Here is a 17,511-nt window from a genome sequence, read left to right as displayed (position 1 = left end):
GGTGATAAAAAAGTTAATGTCACGCCCTGATTATTAATAACCTCCAGAATCGAGCGTCTGTGCTCTGCGTCTGACACCTTTAAACGCCACCGCGCGTTCACTACGTGTCAGAACTGCCTTCTGAGGCGCAAGTTATTTATTAGATGAAGAAAAGATTGATGCACTTCTCCTACTGCAGCAAACTCAGTTTTTACTGTTGATATTTGGCACCAGTTAATCAGGAAGTTAGGATTTTGTTCGCTTTGACTCGTTGGATGGAAAGGCTGCCTTATTCGCACGTCTTTCATGCGATAATCCAGTTTTGCGAATAAAGTTCATTCGAATTTTTGGATCGAAACAAAGCTATTGAGACTTCAGTCAACTTCAGTCAACTCAATCAAATATTGTCAAATAATCTTGACAGATGTATTAAAGAGCCCCTATTATGGGTTTTTAAAAATTACCTTCCATGTAGCCTGTAACACAGCTCTGAGTGAAGTGAAATATCCAGATAAGGCTTAAATCTATAAGTGTACAGTGTATAAAACCGTTGATTCATCTATAAAAGAGTCGACTCATAGTGCTTCAAACTAGTTGTCTTAATAACGAGTCAAAAGGTGTTTCCCGATGACGTGGCTATGAAACACAAGCCCCGGCCAGTAGTTGTGCTCGCAAACCTTGGAGATTTGAAACCTGCGGCACGGCCCACTAACACAGAAAAAAGACGCACACTCACAGACTCTACCCAAAGATAAAACCTCAAAGAGTCTATGGCTGAGGTTTATTTTTGCAAAAATACTTCCGCATTATAACCCAGTCCTGTGCAGTCTTTCTGGAAACTACATGCTTACAAAGAAAACTTCATCGGCCGTTTGTTAAAGGAACACTGAAAAAAAATTATTCAAAGATGATTCCTTGGATTTACTCAAATTTTTTTTTTACGTTAAGTGGTTGTAAACAATTTTTTGTGTTGAATTTAAACAAACAAATTGGTCCCACTTTATATTAAGTGTCCTTAACTACTTTGTACTTACATCCAAAAAATAAATACAATGTACTTACTGTGTTTAAAATGTATTTGAGAACACTTGTGGTGCTTTTGAGTTGGGATAGAGGTTAGGTTATGGACAGGTTTGGTGGCATGGGTAGGTTTAAGGGTGGGTCAAGGTGTAAGGGATGGTCAACAGTGTATTTACAAATGTAATTACAAAAGTTAATTACAGATGTAATTACATACATGTATTTAATCAAGCATGTATACAGTAAATACATGTATTTACACAATAAGTACATTGTAACAAACTTTTAATTCCTATGTAAGTGCATATTAGTTAAGGCCACTTAATATAAAGTGGGACCAACAAATTAAGTAGAACATTATTAAACTTAATTTGTTTGTTTAAATTCAACACAAGTAAATTGTTTGCAACAGTTCTGGATGCAACACTTTTTTCAGTGAAGGATCAGAAAAGACTTTAAGGGACTATGTCAGAACATGTATCATCAGTTTCTTCCTCCAATTCGCACAAGTGCAAGTACGTGCGATTAAAATTGTTGCCTCGTTTACTCTAGCTTGCAAATGATGTATTTTATAATGTTTTGTTATTTGTAACCACGTGTACTGTATCAGGTTAACTCTTTATATTCTCATTTCGCGTGTAAAGCCGTGTTGAAAAACGAGTGCCACTTTGTTTACGGATTTAACGTTAAATGTGTTTGTGAGCTCGCGTTCCACTGTTGTTTGTCGTTGCTATGGCCATCGTAAGCTAGGGGCTAGGAGACTTGTGTTGATCTCCCTAGTTCTTCTGAGGAGAACCGTAATGTGTGTGTGTTTGTGTGTGTGTGAAAACAGAGCAGGTAGAGTGTGACGGCTAGGATAGGAGACACGTGTCTATCTCCCCAGTTCTTCTGAGGAGGGTAATGTGTGCGTGTGTGCGTGTGTGCGTTTGTGCGTGTGTGGGTGTGTGCGTGTGTGCGTGTGTGCGTGCGTGCGTGCGTGCGTGCGTGCGTGTGTGTGTGTGTGTGTGAGACAGCTAGGAGACTCATATTGATCTCCTTGCCAGTTCTTGGACTTTTTGCTCAATGAAATAGTCATCTGTATTTTCAAGTCCATTGTCTGTATTTACATTCACCCACTGGCAGCCAAAATCCATGCCTTACACTATGAAGCGTGTATGCACTCTGACTACTTCTATATTGTTGATTAGCTGCTGGGAATTTCACTCTCTCTCGCGCTGAAGGCTGTCAGTGTCGAACAATTGCAGCAGGCAGTCATCAGTCCAATCAGCGCAAATTAGCTTCGCGCTTAGGAGGGGCTTGGGAACAAATGAATCGTTGAACGATTCATATGGGAGTCCCTGGGATAATTAGGTAAAAATAAATGCATAATATAAGACCATGAAAATGTTTTTTTGACCTTGAATGCATATTAGACTGTTCTTGGAGACCTTTACAACCAAAATATGACCCTATTTCATGTATAATAAGGGCTCTTTAATGGTTCAATTATTAGCCACATTATTAGCTGACAATGTTTGATGTTTTCCAGACTGAAGCAGCAAGTCGTCCACCAGCTCATGCACCTTTGCTTCCTGAAGCAGAACAGCAGATTCTTCAGGATCTAATGAGTGATGCTATGGAGGAGACAGATAGCCTACAGAGCCATTTACTGCAACAGAACGGTCAGACTGCTTTTTTGTACTTTTTGATAAAAAGTCATCTATACGTATCTATACATTCATCCACTCTTCCTTTTTTTCTGAGTGATGGTAATTAGTAAAAAAAAGCAAAAACCTCTTGCACATTTGGATGTTTTGTTACAAGGTATCCACAGCTGGAGATAGGGCTGCATGATTAATCGAAGTAGATTTTTTTATGCGTCAGTAAGCCAGTTTTGTAATCAACTCTAAATCTCAATTTTGCACAAGTTAATTGATCTGTGATTTTTGTGTAGCTTGTCAGTGAACTATGGTTTAGATTTATAGTTTAGCCCTAGTTGGTAATAATAAAAGCAATTAAAAAAAATAAAATAAAAAGTACATTTAACTGATAATTAGAAATGTAGGTAACCAAAATAAGCAAATGTGTTAAAATGCTAAAAAAAATAATAGAACAACTAATAAAACTACCGCGAATTAAAAAAAGAATTAACACATAATTCAAGTAAAATATCAATGAATACTATAATAGTATTTGGTTATTACATATATAATATCTTATATCATAATAAAAATGTTATGTCTTTTTTTACAGGTGTCAATGAAGACCATTCACATGATCATGAGCCACCCCGGTCTGATCTCTTCCTTTTTCCTGATGAGAGTGGAAACTTAGTGCAGGACCAGAGTCCCACTTACCCCACTCTGCACTCCCCACTTATCTCTCCTCCTGCCCCCCCTCTGCTCCACGACTCTGATGACTTCTGCATCCTGGACACACCGGGCTCCAGAACAGAGGTGCACTCTTCACCTCACCTCACAACGCAGAAGATACACAATGGCTTTTCTTAAAGGAACTAAATGCATACCAAAATTTTGGTGCCATTTTTTTTTAGATAAACGGTTCAATGTAATAGAGATATTTATCATTGTATGCATTACTTGAAAAAGCTTTTTGTCTCTCAGGAAAGAGATGAGGAACCTCTGGTGAAGAAGCTGACATCTGAACCCATCCTGGTGAAAGAAGAACATTTTAGTGCCCCCCTGGAGGGTAGCAACTCTAATAGGGGGCCGCTTCATTTCCCTGTGCCAGAAATCAGATATCTGGTGAAAGAGATCTCAGTTGTGTGGCATCTCTATGGAGGAAAGGACTTTGGCGGAGGGGCACTCTCCTCATCTCCAGCTCGCAGTCGAGGGTACATTTTTGTTATCGGCCGACTTCTGGTTCAAAATCATGCTTCATATAAAAACTTCATGTACTTATAAAAGTGTGTTCATGTTTGTGTGTGTAGGTGCACTCCTCACAGCTCTCCATCACAGACACCTGTCAGACAGGTGAGAAGAGGCTCTCGTGCTGGAGGAGGATGGGGCAGGAACCCTGATGTCCTAATGGAGATTCAGCTCAGTAAGGTCAGAGAAACATTTAATCATTTGAATCATTTACCTGCTTAATAGAAGAACATACATATAATGTTTTTAAGACACATTGGTACCCGAAACATTATATTTTCCACTCAATTCCACTCAAAACGCAAGGCTCTTAAAACGATTGCTCTGTGCAACAAACTGAACGTTATTTACAACTTCATTACCTGTTATAGGTTATGTTCACTGAAGTAGGCGTCATTTGCGTGCACACGCGCGCATTCTCGGCAGTAAACAGAAACAGAGATTTCGCGACCGTGAATACATCATTACATGTAGACAGAAATTATGTTTTTGTTGAATTATACCTTATAATTACAGTATGTGACACTTTTAACGCCATTTGAAGGTGTCTATGTAGCTGTGAAGACTTGTGGGGCCGCCCTTTCTTCTCTTCTGACCTTGAAAATATAATTGGCTGAATCGTAAAAAAAAAGTGTTTAGGGTTGAATCGAGATCGGGATCTTTTTTCGATTAATCGTGCAGCCCTATTTTGCGCTTTCACAAACATAGGCTGAATCACATTTTTTTTTTTTTTTTTAGTCTGAGTTGGTAATTTTTCATCTTTCTCTACACAAAGTATATTGATATTTTAAATAAGCTCTATTCAGGTTTAAGTTTCTTATGTTCTTTTGTTTTAAAAATAATTTTTAATTGTTATTTTATGTTTAATTTTAATATTTTATTTATATTTTCAGTATTTTAAGATAGTAAAATACAATAGATACACAATGTTTTACTACTTGTCTTTTTTAATACTCATTTATTTTTTGTAAGGAAATTTAAAGTAACTGAAAAAAGACATGTGTAAAGTGATATGGAAAGCATTTCTGGAAGTTCGTTACACCTGCAGAATGTTTGTTTTCTTATCAAAACGAAGCATCCAACAGCCTTGTAAAATAAGCCGTAAAAAACAATAATTGAGAAAAATCATATTCAGTCTCTCATATCTTCTATCAGGTGCGGTTCCAGCATGAGGTGTATCCTCAGGTGGCTCCAGAAGACGGCATTTTAACAGAGCAGCCTGTGTCCAGACAGGTGTTCTCAGTGCAGGATCTGGAGATACGAGATAGGCTGGCTTCTTCCATGATGAATAAGTTCCTCTACCTGTACTCTAGCAAAGAGATGCCCAGGAAAGCTCACTCTAACATGGTAAGCTCAAACACAAAGCAGACAGGTGTATATAATATCTACAAGTTGGTTTTATTTTATTTAGTATTGAATGATCTCATCTAAAATGAGTATGTGCTGTCTCTGTATATCAGTTGACTGTCAGAGCCCTACACGTGTGTCCAGAAGCAGGTCAGGCACCTCAGGAGTGCTGTCTGCGTGTGTCATTAATGCCCCTCCGTCTAAACATTGATCAGGTATACAACAAATCAGCCCTCTTCATATTGCCTAGTTCAGACTGTTGCCTAAATATCAGTAAGGTTATATTTTCTACCATTTTTTCTGTCCAGGATGCATTGTTTTTCCTAAAGAACTTCTTCACCAGTTTGGCAGCAGAGGTTGAGCTGTTTTCTCCACCAGAGCAGGAAGGTAACAATCAAACATGGAACATTAAGTCTGGTCCACACTTTACGTGACTTTATTTAGTTGAGAAACACTGACTTGATGCAAAAGTTAACAAGCAAAATGTGCAAAAGCATGGGCATACAAGCACATTTCCCACACTTCAATAGTTTTAGTTTGCTTTAAATAAATTTGTCATATTTTTCGTGAATAAACTCTACAATTGATATTTGTTTTTATTTTTTTTTAGCTTAATTTTAGATACTGGTACATTTAAAGCATTTATTATGTAACTAGATATGCATGTTTATAACGTGTGGAAATGTTTAGGTTTATTTTAACAATAATGATTTTATTTTTTTACAATTATTTTTGAATTGATTATTTAATTTGACGTGTTTTTATTCACAACGCAACAATGCAGTTTTGACACATTGCAGTTTATAGTGAGATGTGGATTATTTTCCAAAAAAAAAATACCCAACATAACATGAACTCACCTCTAGATAGATAAATTATTTACTGAAAAGCATTAATAAAATAATCACATTTTAGTTGATATCAAGTAAAATAATAGTAATATAAAAATTTTATTTCACAAATATTGTTCTTAGCATAGCATCTATAAACTATTGAAACTGTAAACTATGGTATTGCTGTTTGTTTGGCATGAAGAGTTACATGTCTTGCAACGGTTATTCTGTGCTAAACACAGTTGTTTCATTTATAAACTGATTTTTGTTGTAGCATTCTGTGTGTCGATGAAGAAGCCTCCTGGCCCTGAGGTTTCCTGCAGTTTTTCCAAATACAACGGTGGAGCAGGTCAAGACCCTGCACCCATCATTTCAGTGCCAACACAAAGCCGCGCCAGTCCAAGCCTCATCCGCACCAGCAGCCAAGATAGCACTGCAGAGACTGACACTTCCTCCACATCTTTCACTGACCAACCCATATTCTTCAGGTGTGTGTGAGAGGAGGTTATTGATTTCCATCTGTAGTAGAGTTCTTCAGGCCTGTTTACAAGGGACATCTTCCTCCAAAGTTTAGCTACAGTACACTTGCCAGGAAATTTCTTGTGATATTTCTTGGTTACCTGGAATAAAAGTTACTCTCTAGGAACATGATCAAGCATTTCTAATCTACAGGGTCTCATTCTACAGTAAACATTTAGTACAAAATCCAGCTGCTGAAAATTATTGACTATTGAATTATTTTCCTATTTTCATCAAAGAGAAAAACAGTTGAAAATATGTGCTAAAAAAGTATATCCCTAGTCAGCCATAGTCAGTAATTACACAGAGTGAAAAGGCTTTCACATCATATGCAGAAAGGGCTGCACTATGAAACCCATAAATTTCATTGCACCATGTCCTGGTTTGTTGCTGTGTGTAGTGTGCGGTCAGTTCAAAATAGCTCAATATTATGATTTGTGGATATTACAATAATACACACGTATACTTTTTCTATGCATGAGCCACACAGGCTTACCTGAAGAAACTGAAAGTCGGCTCAAATAACATGCAGACAGGTCATTTTTATGTTGTAATTATTCCTGCTGCTTGCAATAATACTACTGTCCTGTTTTGGCAACACTGTTGAAATGACACATCTCGACATTCCTAATAGAAAAATGTGGTAATTTTATTGACTTTTGTTTTTTGAAATTAGAGCCATCTAAGTAATTGTGGTCAATTAAAAAAGTCTTACAAAAATTATATTATTTAATGCAATATTAAAGAATTATTACAAAAAAATTCTGCTTTGTTTTTTGGCCAAGTGATTTAGAATTTTCAGGTTTGTTTTGGCCCAGAATTTACATTTTATTGCAACGCAAATTATTTATTATGCTTATTTTTTTTTATAGAGAGTTCAGATTCACTTCAGAGGTGCCAATTCGATTAGATTACCATGGGAAACACATGGCCATGGAACAGGTGAGCCATCATTTATATTCAGATTGTCTCAATCTTTTTTGAAACATCATATTTAACTTAGAATTTATCGTTTATTAAAATAAACCAATATATAGTGCATTTGGTTCTATTTTGTCCCCCCATTCATTTAAATTTTTTTAATGTAACAAACACAGTGTATATAACAAGTAAAACAAACAGTGACATTAACAATAAATACTCAAATAAATTCAGGCCAGGCTTAATGGAATATCACATCTCTAGATTTTGGCTAAACATCTTTGTTTGGCACTGTGAACATTTTTGTGAATCTGAAATATGTTGCTTATTGTATGTTTCGTTTTAAGTTTTAGAGACATGTCTTTTTATTAGAAATCTTTCGTATTCAGGGCCGGAGTGGCACTTCTTTTCAGCCCTGGAGTTTCAAGCTTTAGTCCGGCCCACCTCAGTTCACAACTGACTGTATTAAAATAACGTCATTTCCAATTGAGTTTCTAATGACACTATCACGTCTTTTTCAAGGACACAGCTGCTTTAGAACTTCAAATGTTTTTCATAAATATGAGAAAATTAAAGGGTAGCTAAATCTCCAACACTATTCTTTAAAACATCTCAATGTCCTTTTCTGCATAATCTGAATATATATATATATATATATATATATATATATATATATATATATATATATATATATATATATATATATATATATATATATATATATATATATATATACTGTGCACATTTTTAAAAATAGATATCCAGTCCTTTGTAACAGTAGTCACACAAAAAATAAAATATGTACACCTATATAAGTAACCCAAAAAGTATTATATGTCTTAGCACAAAAAAAAAAAAAAAGTGATATTATATAGGTGAGGTTCGAACACTGGTTGGTGGCGTCATGATCAAGTTATGTCAGATTTATTAATGTAGTGAATCATCTGACTTTCATTGAGCAGGTGTAATATTCATTAATGTTGATTATTCGAATTCTTATATTCACTAAGGTGCCGCTGTCATCATTAACCTGCAGGCTGTACTTTGCTCACAGGTCTGTGAGAAAAAAAATAAAAAGAGCGGCGATGCGGCAAAATAAATAAATAAAAAGAGCGAGGCTATGGTCAAATAAGTAAACAAAGTGTGACTGCTGAGAGTGCAAGCAGCTAGGGACTCCGGCCTTCGCGGCCAAAAACGGACAGGCCTACCGGGAATTCTCCTCCCGATTAACTAATCCTGGCCTGTTCATATTGGATTATTTGCTCTTGTGCAAAGAAATGGATTGGATGAAAATATTTCATTATTATTATTATTTATTATTTATAATCAGTCGCTGTAAATATCAAGTGTTAAAAGGAACAAAAGTTGTTGGCGTCATACTTCCCTGTATTGTTCATTTTACATATTATCTGCAAATGTATGTTGCAGTAAGTTTTTGTAGTTTCACAAAAGTGCAGACTAAAGCATGTATTTTTAGTAAGCATGATTTGGATAATTCTTTCTGACTATGTGCAAAAATAACTATAATCATGTACTGAATCATGAACTTGGAAACAACATAATTTTCCTGCAAAGCAAGTTTGTCGATGTCTTTGTCTTATATTGTCAAATCTAAAATCCATATTTAATGTTTTTTCCTCAGGGCACATTTGCTGGTATTGTGATTGGATTGACACAACTGAACTGCTCAGAGCTGAAACTTCGACAACTGTGTTATAGACAAGGGTAAAAAAACGATTCAAAAAATTCAAAACCTCAGTTTACCTCATCGATTAATTTGAACCAGATTATTTGAGTTTTTTTTTCTCCCCCAGATTATTGGGTGTTGACAAGCTCTTTTCATATGCCATTAATGAGTGGCTGAATGACATCAAGAAGAACCAACTGCCAGGGCTTCTGGGAGGCGTGGGGCCCATTCATTCTCTGGTGCAGCTGGGTCAGAAAAACAAACTCTTTCACATAATGTTTCTGCATAGACTACATAAAACATAATTCTGTTATGTATCTTCTGTTTTGTTACAGCACTTTTAATATCTGCTATAAAGTACTGTTAAGCAAATATAGCTCTTAATCTGCTATATGTGGTCATAAATTAAGTTATCACAGAGTTAAGCAGTCTTTTACTCTTTGTTGCCACTATAGTTCAGGGATTTCGGGATCTTGTTTGGCTGCCAATTGAGCAGTACCGTAAGGATGGAAGAATAGTGCGAGGCTTCCAGCGGGGCACTGCCTCCTTCGGGACCTCCACTGCAATGGCAGCTCTGGAGCTCACCAATCGGATGGTGCGAACAATTCAGGTAAACTCTCATTTTATATATGTATTTCCTCTATTTTTTGGGAAACATTAATTGTATGTGAATACTTTACTTAACTGTCAATTGTTTAAAACATGTTTAAATTAGAGCAGTGGTTCTCAAACTTTTTTCACCAAGTACCACCTTAGAAAAAAAATTGTCTCTCCAAGTACCACCTTACGACGCTATTTTTTAACCAGTATTAAAAAATAGTGTTGTGGGCCTAATTAAGCAGCTACAGGTGTGCACAGCTTAAAAACGATGCAGATTAATTCTTATTATTAAGAATATGTATTATTGTCAGTCACTTTAAACATTTTAAATAGTCTGAACATTAACTGTGCTTGCAGGTAAAAAAAAATAAAAATTTTAGTTAAAATGTTTAAAGGTTCATAAAAAATGGCGCTGTTCTTAAAAAGTAAAAAGAAAACTGCTGCACTTAAATCTAAAGTATTCATAATAGCCTATTCATCAAAAGCAGGAAATGTTGCTTGGACCTCATAAATATAGGCTATATGTCATATTCATACACTTTTAGACAAATCTTGAAATGTTAAATGTACATATGACAGGGTTCATACAGGCACAGCCTAATGAAAATCAATTCCAGCACCTTTTTTTTTTTTCAAGACTGACATGCTATTTATTGAAGACCTGAAATGTATTCTCAGCGAACCCATAAAACATTGCAAAGGAATAGATACAAATAAAAACCATTAATAATAATAATACTAAAAATATTTATTATTCATATATTAATAATATAATAAACCTGCACTTAATGATTGTGAAATCTTTTTTGTACTCAAGGAAAAATACTATTACACTGCTAAAATAACACAATTTTTTGTAAATAATACTAATATTAGGTAAAAGTACAAAGTACTCTTTTAAAAAGTACTAGTTGGTTACTTTTGAAAAAAAAATCAGATTTTCATTTTGAAATCACTTTTTTAAGTGTAAACCTGATTGAATGGTTTAATTGCTTAAATCTCAAAGCTACATGTATAGGAATTTGCACTAACAAAGGACGTATGGTTGATTTTTCCTTTCATGACAATTAATCTTTTTTTCAATAGCACTGGTAAAACTACCAAATAAACTTTAAGGCCATAGAGACACTTTTTGCCCATTTTTTAAACAATATTTTCAAGCTTTGAAAGGTTTAATTAAAGTATATGGTAAAATATTTAAATTTAGCCTTTTATTTACATATTTTACACTATTTATTACACTATTATCTACATCTACATCTACATATATTAACTACACTATTATCACATCACATGTAGATTTTATTTTACACTTGATCTTAATCTAAAATACAAAAAAAAAAATACAAGTACACTTTCAGTAAAAAAATAAAACAAATGACTTCATTTTACTTGAGGTATTTGAAATATGACAACACTACATTTATCAACGCAGTGTTTTAAGAGCCTTATTGATAATTTTGATAAATAAACAATAAGTAACAACGAATTGTTTTAACCTGTAATGCTTTAACACAGATCAGAATACAGCTAAATGTATAAATTACTCAAATACCTCATCCAGAAACATTTCCAGCATTATTCTTTTGTCGTAAAGAAATAAGTTCCACCTTTGCTAAAAGTAAGTTTCACTTCACAATACAGCCAAATAAGAAGACAATTTGCATTGTCATCGATCATGCATCAATCTAATTCTAAATACTTGATAACTTTGAATACTTTTGACTAAATTTAGTCAAGGAGCAAAGATAAATAATGTCTACTTTAATAGTGGAGAGATCGCGATTGTATTCAATCTGAGCACACACGCGATCATGAGAGGACTTGCAGTTCATTTGAAAAAAAGCCTATTTAGGAGCTCGCATATCTGTTTTAGCGATTTGCGTACATGAATGCGCTCTCTCGTGTTAAAATAAAGCACTCGCCACATTTGCAGAAATGAGTAATTGAGCAATACCTCCATTCCCGTGCCGCCATTCAAAATGTATTTAGAGGAGTGACAGGTCAGAGGCGAGTCGACTGGCTGTCGGAGAGCGAAACGTGTATGTAGATAATCAAAAAGGCAGGAAATATGTCCGCGGTTTAATTACTCTGCTAGACATCTATATAGTGAAAACATCCGAGAAGCACTATTCCAACAAAACTTTTGTTTTTAAGTTGTTTTTTCTGTCTCTGCAACACAGAAAGCCTTTGTCCCGCCCTTACGTTTCACGCGACTAGAAAAGGTGGACTGTGATTGGCTACTTTTCATGTCAGTCAAATCACCCATCAGAATCAATTCTTAAACTTCGGAAACTGATTTTCAGCAGCTTATGTCACAAAGCACTAAAGTAAACACTCTAAGCACAGCGTTGTGATCGTACGCTTCACAAAACAGCCAATGCTGATCACATCGATGTTATATTACGCATCAAAGGATTAAAAGTGTTAATTGTTTCTTTCATTATTTGGCGATTCCTCCGCGTACCACTAGGAGGAAGCCCGCGTACCACTAGTGGTACGCGTACCACAGTTTGAGAACCACTGAATTAGAGCAATAGTAGTGGCAATCATTGTCATAATATAACAATAAATGATAACTGTCAAATTTAGATGTATTTACCTTGCTTACCCATATGTTTTGTGTGTAGGCGGCTGCTGAAACGGCTTATGATATGGTGTCTCCAGTGCCAGATGAGAAAGACTGCAAAAAGATTAAACGTTATTCTCATTACTGTCTGGCCCATCAACCAGTGGACCTCAGAGAGGGAGTGGCCAAGGCCTACAGTGTAGTCAAAGAGGTATGGGTCTTATTAGTCTTATAGATCTACATTTTGGTTAATTTTAACTTATTAACAAAAATGAAAAAAAATTATAATTTTTTTGAATTTTTTAATAGCAATGCTCAGTTACAGAATAGTTGCAGAAATAAAATTAAATATTAATGCCATGGTATGTTAATTTTTTTAATGGATAGTTCACCCAAAACAGAAAATGGTCATAAATCATAAAAAAAAAATTAATCAGTCTATTAATTCACATTTATTTTCTAACGATGAATGACCACTTCATATTATTACCAAATATACAAATTAACAGTGATCATATACTAATTCACCATAGGATATTGAAAATATATTGAAATTTTTTTTGCTGAATGATGTTCTTACAATATCCTATGTGTTTTGTAGAATGTTCAAATTCAGAGAATTAAGCAATTTTAAATAGGCTGTGCTCTTGTGTCTCCATGCTAATGACATCACACTCCCTGGGTTTTCAGTTTGATTTTATAGAAAACATAGAAACACCAAAGACACTTTAATATGTGGTGTGTTTAATGAGACTGCACAGAGCAGTATTTAAACAAATCAGGTTATCTTCCGTTCAATCCATATTCGTTTTCAAAAAAAAAAAAGAGGAAAATAAAGAAGACGGCTATTGCTCACAAAAAACGAAAAAAATTAATTTTGGCTCTATTCATTTTTTAAATTTAGGATAGGAAAATCGATAAACTTCAAAATTCATTATACACATGTAGGTGGTGCTGAAACGCCAACTTTCCTTTGATTGATTAACCAAATCTGAGCTTGTGATGTAGCCCTCAAAATAAGAGCCCTCTGTGGACCAGCCCCCAGACTTTTAACTATTATTATAATTTAATTATATATATAAACTAAGTTTACATATTCTGTCAGTTGATCAGTTAGCAGTCTTACATCAATGACTACATCTTTGACGCACAAACTGTAAAGCTATAAAGTATAAAAATATTAGTTATTGCACATTCGTCTTACTCTTCAGTAGATCTGTAAATGATGTAAATGATATATTTATAAACAGATCATTAATAATAACGAAGCTATAATTAACTCTAATTCTCCAGATAAAAAAGGCTTGATTAAAATCCTGTCATTTTATAGATTTTCTACAAATTTAATAGAATAAAGAGAACTTGATTCAAAATAGTGTGCTGATTTCTGTGCGCATCACGCGCTTTACGAGCGTACTTACCTTTTTTATTATTTCATGCAATAGTAAATGCATCAAATAAAATGCAAACAGTTGGCAGCACTGAATAGCCTATATGCAATATGTATATGTACAGTATGAAACAGGGCCCGCAGTATAACATAATTTTGTCACAAAAAGAAAATGTCAAGTTCACTAGTAGCGCAACGCACAGACAGCAAGCTTATCTGTTATTCTGAACTTCAACACATTATTTATTATGAATTATAAGAATGTTTAATTAGTTCCTTTGAAAATGTGTTCATTAATATATTATTTTATAAAGTCTCGAAAGTCTTGCTGTATGAGAAAATGCATGAGAAAAAGGCATTGCAGCTGACCATAATGTATCAGCTTATTGCATCTTAAACTTCTTTTAGTTCAGCTCTTAAATGAGTTGGCTACCTGAGATGATGCTCGAGCAGAGCCATCGATCGTATTGTATTTTATTTAAACCCACTTATTTAAAATATCCAGCTTAGCTTGCTACGCCTATAAATAAATAATAATAAATAAATAATTATATATATAATATTAATTATTATTATTATTATTATTATTATTATTATTATTATTATTATTATTTAGGCCTACAGTAGCTCGGAAACAATCGTGCAAACCAGATGCTGCTCGCAAATCGCTGTCTTTGCTCAGCATCAGGTGCACAACAGTAAGATGTTTTGCAGCAAACTATAGGCATATATTATTATTATTATTATTATTACTATTATGGGCCTTGCTCGGGAATAATCATGCAAACCTAGTGCTGCTCTGCATCAGGTACACAGCTGCAGGACATTTGGCAGTGAACTTTGGCCTTTTTTTAATGAGAAAATGTCTAATAATACTGCTAATTTAAGTTTTTATTTAATTCATGCATACGCAATGAATGTAAGCCTGCTAACTGATTAAATCACTGATTATGTAAACTTAGTTTATATATAGAATTAAGTAATAATAATAGTTAAAAGCCTGGTCCACAGAGGTCTCTTATTTTGAGGGCTACAATACGAGCTCAGACTTGGTTGACCAATCAAAGGAAAGTTGGCCTACGTGTGTGTTTAATGAATTTTGAAGTCGTTTATCCATTTTCCTATCATAAATAAAAAAATAAATAAAAATCGAGCCAAAATTTCATTTTTTTTTTCTTGTGACCAAATTAAAAACGAGAAAAAGAACATTCTCTTTATTTTTATTTTTTTTTGTTGTAAAACGGATATGGATTGGACAGAAGATACCCTGATTTAAACAGAAACCTAAATTGTATTTTTAACAGCACTGCTTCTACTTCTTCTCCACATGATCACGACTGGCATGATAAAAGCTATTTTTTGTGCCATGTCATTTTTTTTTTTAATGTTTTTAATGTTTAGTTCATCCATGAACATGATCAGACTTGTAGAATATAAGACTCCCATGATTTCATACACAGTCATTGTGTCATCAAAATATGCTTTTGTTTGTTGTAAATAAGCACTCTCTAGAGGCCAAAAGAACATTTTGTGTCTTTAAAACATTTTTATATTCATTTCCTGAAAAGCAAAGTTTCAACTGACAGTTACAATGTTCATGAATTCAAAATGCATAATCTAGGGATATTTCCACCTTTTTGACCAGAGCTTAACTACTCTCCATTGAAAATAGTTGACAGCATGGCGTGTTAATTGATAACTGAAATTAATTTTTATTTCAAGGTGAACTATCTCTTTTAACAGTGAACAATTTAATTAATTCAGCAATACAGCTTATGTCAGTTCCTCTTTGTGTGTGTTTGCAGGGCATCACAGACACCGCTCTGACCATCTACGACACCGCCACACGTGAGCATGAACAGAGAGGCATGACGGGCGCTGTCGGCGGAGTCCTGCGGCAGCTTCCTCCAGCTGTGGTCAAACCTCTGATCGTCGCTACAGAAGCAACGTCCAATGTGCTGGGAGGAATGAGGAACCAGATCCATCCAGACGCACGACAAGAAGAGTCACAGAAATGGCGTTTGGGGGAAGAGTGAGAAAAATTAACTGAAAAAACTTACTTTGATAGATTGCAATATTCATACTGGCCCACAAACACAGGATATACTTCATTTTTATTAAAGGAACACAAGTTCACCTAAAACTTAGTCAACATTAACTTTGCTTATTCTAAACCTGTTTGAGTTTCTGTCAAACACAAAAGAAGATATTTTGAAAGAAAAACAGTAGCTATTTACCTCCACAGTGTTTTTCCTCTATAGATATCAAGAGCTACTGGTTTCCAAAATTTTTCAAACTATCTTTTGTGTTACAAAAAAAAAAAAAAAAAAAAAACACTGGTTTGGAAAAGCATTAGTATAAGTAAATATTAATGGTTGTGTGAACTATTCCTTTAATTTGTTAATGCCTGTATTGATCCTAAGAGAACATAATTTATTTGCTGCGTTTTCATTAGTTTAAAGGGTTAGTTTACCCAAAAATGAAAATTCTGTCTTAATTTACTCATCCTTCACTTGTTCCTAACCTGTTTTTTTATCATGTTGAACTTAAAAAAGATATATTTAGGAATGTCAAGGACAAAAATGGTACATCCTACCATGGCTGTTTTTTTTTTTTTACAACATTCTTCAAAATATCTTGTTTTGTGTTCAACAGAAAGTTAAAAACCACTTGAGTTGTAAGTAAATATAAAGCAAATTTAAATTGTTGGGTGAACCTCTTTAAAATGGTCTCTCAGTGACAGACAGTAAGTGAAGCAAACGTCTGATCCCAAATGAAGTATAAGAGACCTTGAACTATTTCTTTTTCTGCTCAAAGCACTTGTGATTGACGTTTAATCAGAGTCATCTAGTGTTGTATGAGGAGGCCGCAGAAGTGGAGACGCACAGCTCCTGCTGGAGTAGATTTCACTAGATTCCTCTTTTCTTATCCAACTATCAAACGTCCTCGTAGTGCCTTCATGCCATAGTTTATTAATATCATATGATCATCTGATGAATGAGACTGTGTAGTGTCTTGTGGGATGCAAGATTACTGTTCTGTTTAAATCTTTAATTTCTGCTACAGCTGAACTCATTTATAAAACGACTTGTGTTTGTTGTAACCATGTCGGATGCAAGGGAAAAATCTCACAAAGAAATGTCAGGTCATATTTTTATAGAAGCTCGTTCCTACCACTGAATAAAAATAAATAGATAAATACAATGTAAGAAAAATTTGAAAGTCAGAATTCTGAGTTATAATGTCAGAATTGCTAGTTATTAAGTCAGAATTCCGAGTTATAAAGTCAAAATTTCGAGTTAAGTCAGAATTGTGGGTTAAGTCAGAATTGCAATTTATAAAACCAGTATTGCTAGTTATAAAGTTCTGAGTTGAGTCAGAATTCTGAGTCAGGTCAGAATTGCGAGTTATAAAGGAGTTTCCTGTTATGGTGACTGACCATTAATGGGGTGTTAAAGACTCTTTCTTTAGGTTCTCTGCTTTGTGATCTGGTATGGATACGGAGCCCAGTTTTTACAATTAAGGCCAGGAGGACACTGTTATTGTTAGACACTTTTAATGATCGTAAAAGTACACTCCTAAGTACACTACATGAGGACACTCTTACAACATGAAACAAATAACAGCTGCAACAAAATTTAAATAATATCATTGTTACACATCAGCTAATAGTTTCAGGCGCTCAGTTTAATGCTTTATAATAGCTATTTAGACCAAATTGGGCAAATAGCATAATTTAAAAAAAAAATTGACAAATCCATATGAATAAATAGACAGTC

The 17,511-nt window shown here is 34.5% G+C and overlaps 1 protein-coding gene and 1 long non-coding RNA gene across 5 annotated transcripts in view; one reads left to right on the top strand and one right to left on the bottom strand.

Annotated features, from left to right (window-relative positions):
* Positions 1 to 15,875, top strand: part of atg2b (autophagy related 2B) — a 48,712-nt gene extending 32,837 nt beyond the window's left edge. For all 4 annotated transcript variants that reach the window (XM_087290988.1, XM_087290986.1, XM_087290987.1 and 1 more), the window contains exons 30-43: positions 2,528 to 2,660; positions 3,232 to 3,434; positions 3,603 to 3,832; positions 3,929 to 4,046; positions 5,022 to 5,213; positions 5,327 to 5,428; positions 5,522 to 5,600; positions 6,321 to 6,534; positions 7,438 to 7,507; positions 9,129 to 9,211; positions 9,301 to 9,422; positions 9,629 to 9,783; positions 12,404 to 12,553; positions 15,538 to 15,875. In XM_087290988.1, the coding sequence (XP_087147114.1) occupies positions 2,528 to 2,660; positions 3,232 to 3,434; positions 3,603 to 3,832; positions 3,929 to 4,046; positions 5,022 to 5,213; positions 5,327 to 5,428; positions 5,522 to 5,600; positions 6,321 to 6,534; positions 7,438 to 7,507; positions 9,129 to 9,211; positions 9,301 to 9,422; positions 9,629 to 9,783; positions 12,404 to 12,553; positions 15,538 to 15,768 (2,082 nt within the window). In that variant the 3' untranslated portion in view covers positions 15,769 to 15,875. The remainder of the gene's footprint in view (positions 1 to 2,527; positions 2,661 to 3,231; positions 3,435 to 3,602; positions 3,833 to 3,928; positions 4,047 to 5,021; positions 5,214 to 5,326; positions 5,429 to 5,521; positions 5,601 to 6,320; positions 6,535 to 7,437; positions 7,508 to 9,128; positions 9,212 to 9,300; positions 9,423 to 9,628; positions 9,784 to 12,403; positions 12,554 to 15,537) is intronic.
* On the bottom strand, positions 5,332 to 8,578 carry LOC141378410 (uncharacterized). Its single transcript, XR_015513741.1, has 2 exons — positions 8,230 to 8,578; positions 5,332 to 7,998 (listed from the first exon to the last, which is right to left on the bottom strand). It is a non-coding gene; the product is annotated as an uncharacterized LOC141378410 (long non-coding RNA).
* Positions 15,876 to 17,511: the final 1,636 nt, after the last annotated feature.

The sequence above is a fragment of the Danio rerio genome, chromosome 17, assembly GCF_052040795.2.
Source record: "Danio rerio strain M-AB ecotype USA chromosome 17, GRCz13ab, whole genome shotgun sequence".
Classification (NCBI taxonomy): Eukaryota; Metazoa; Chordata; class Actinopteri; order Cypriniformes; family Danionidae; genus Danio; species Danio rerio.
This window is presented reverse-complemented; position numbering and strand designations above follow the sequence as displayed.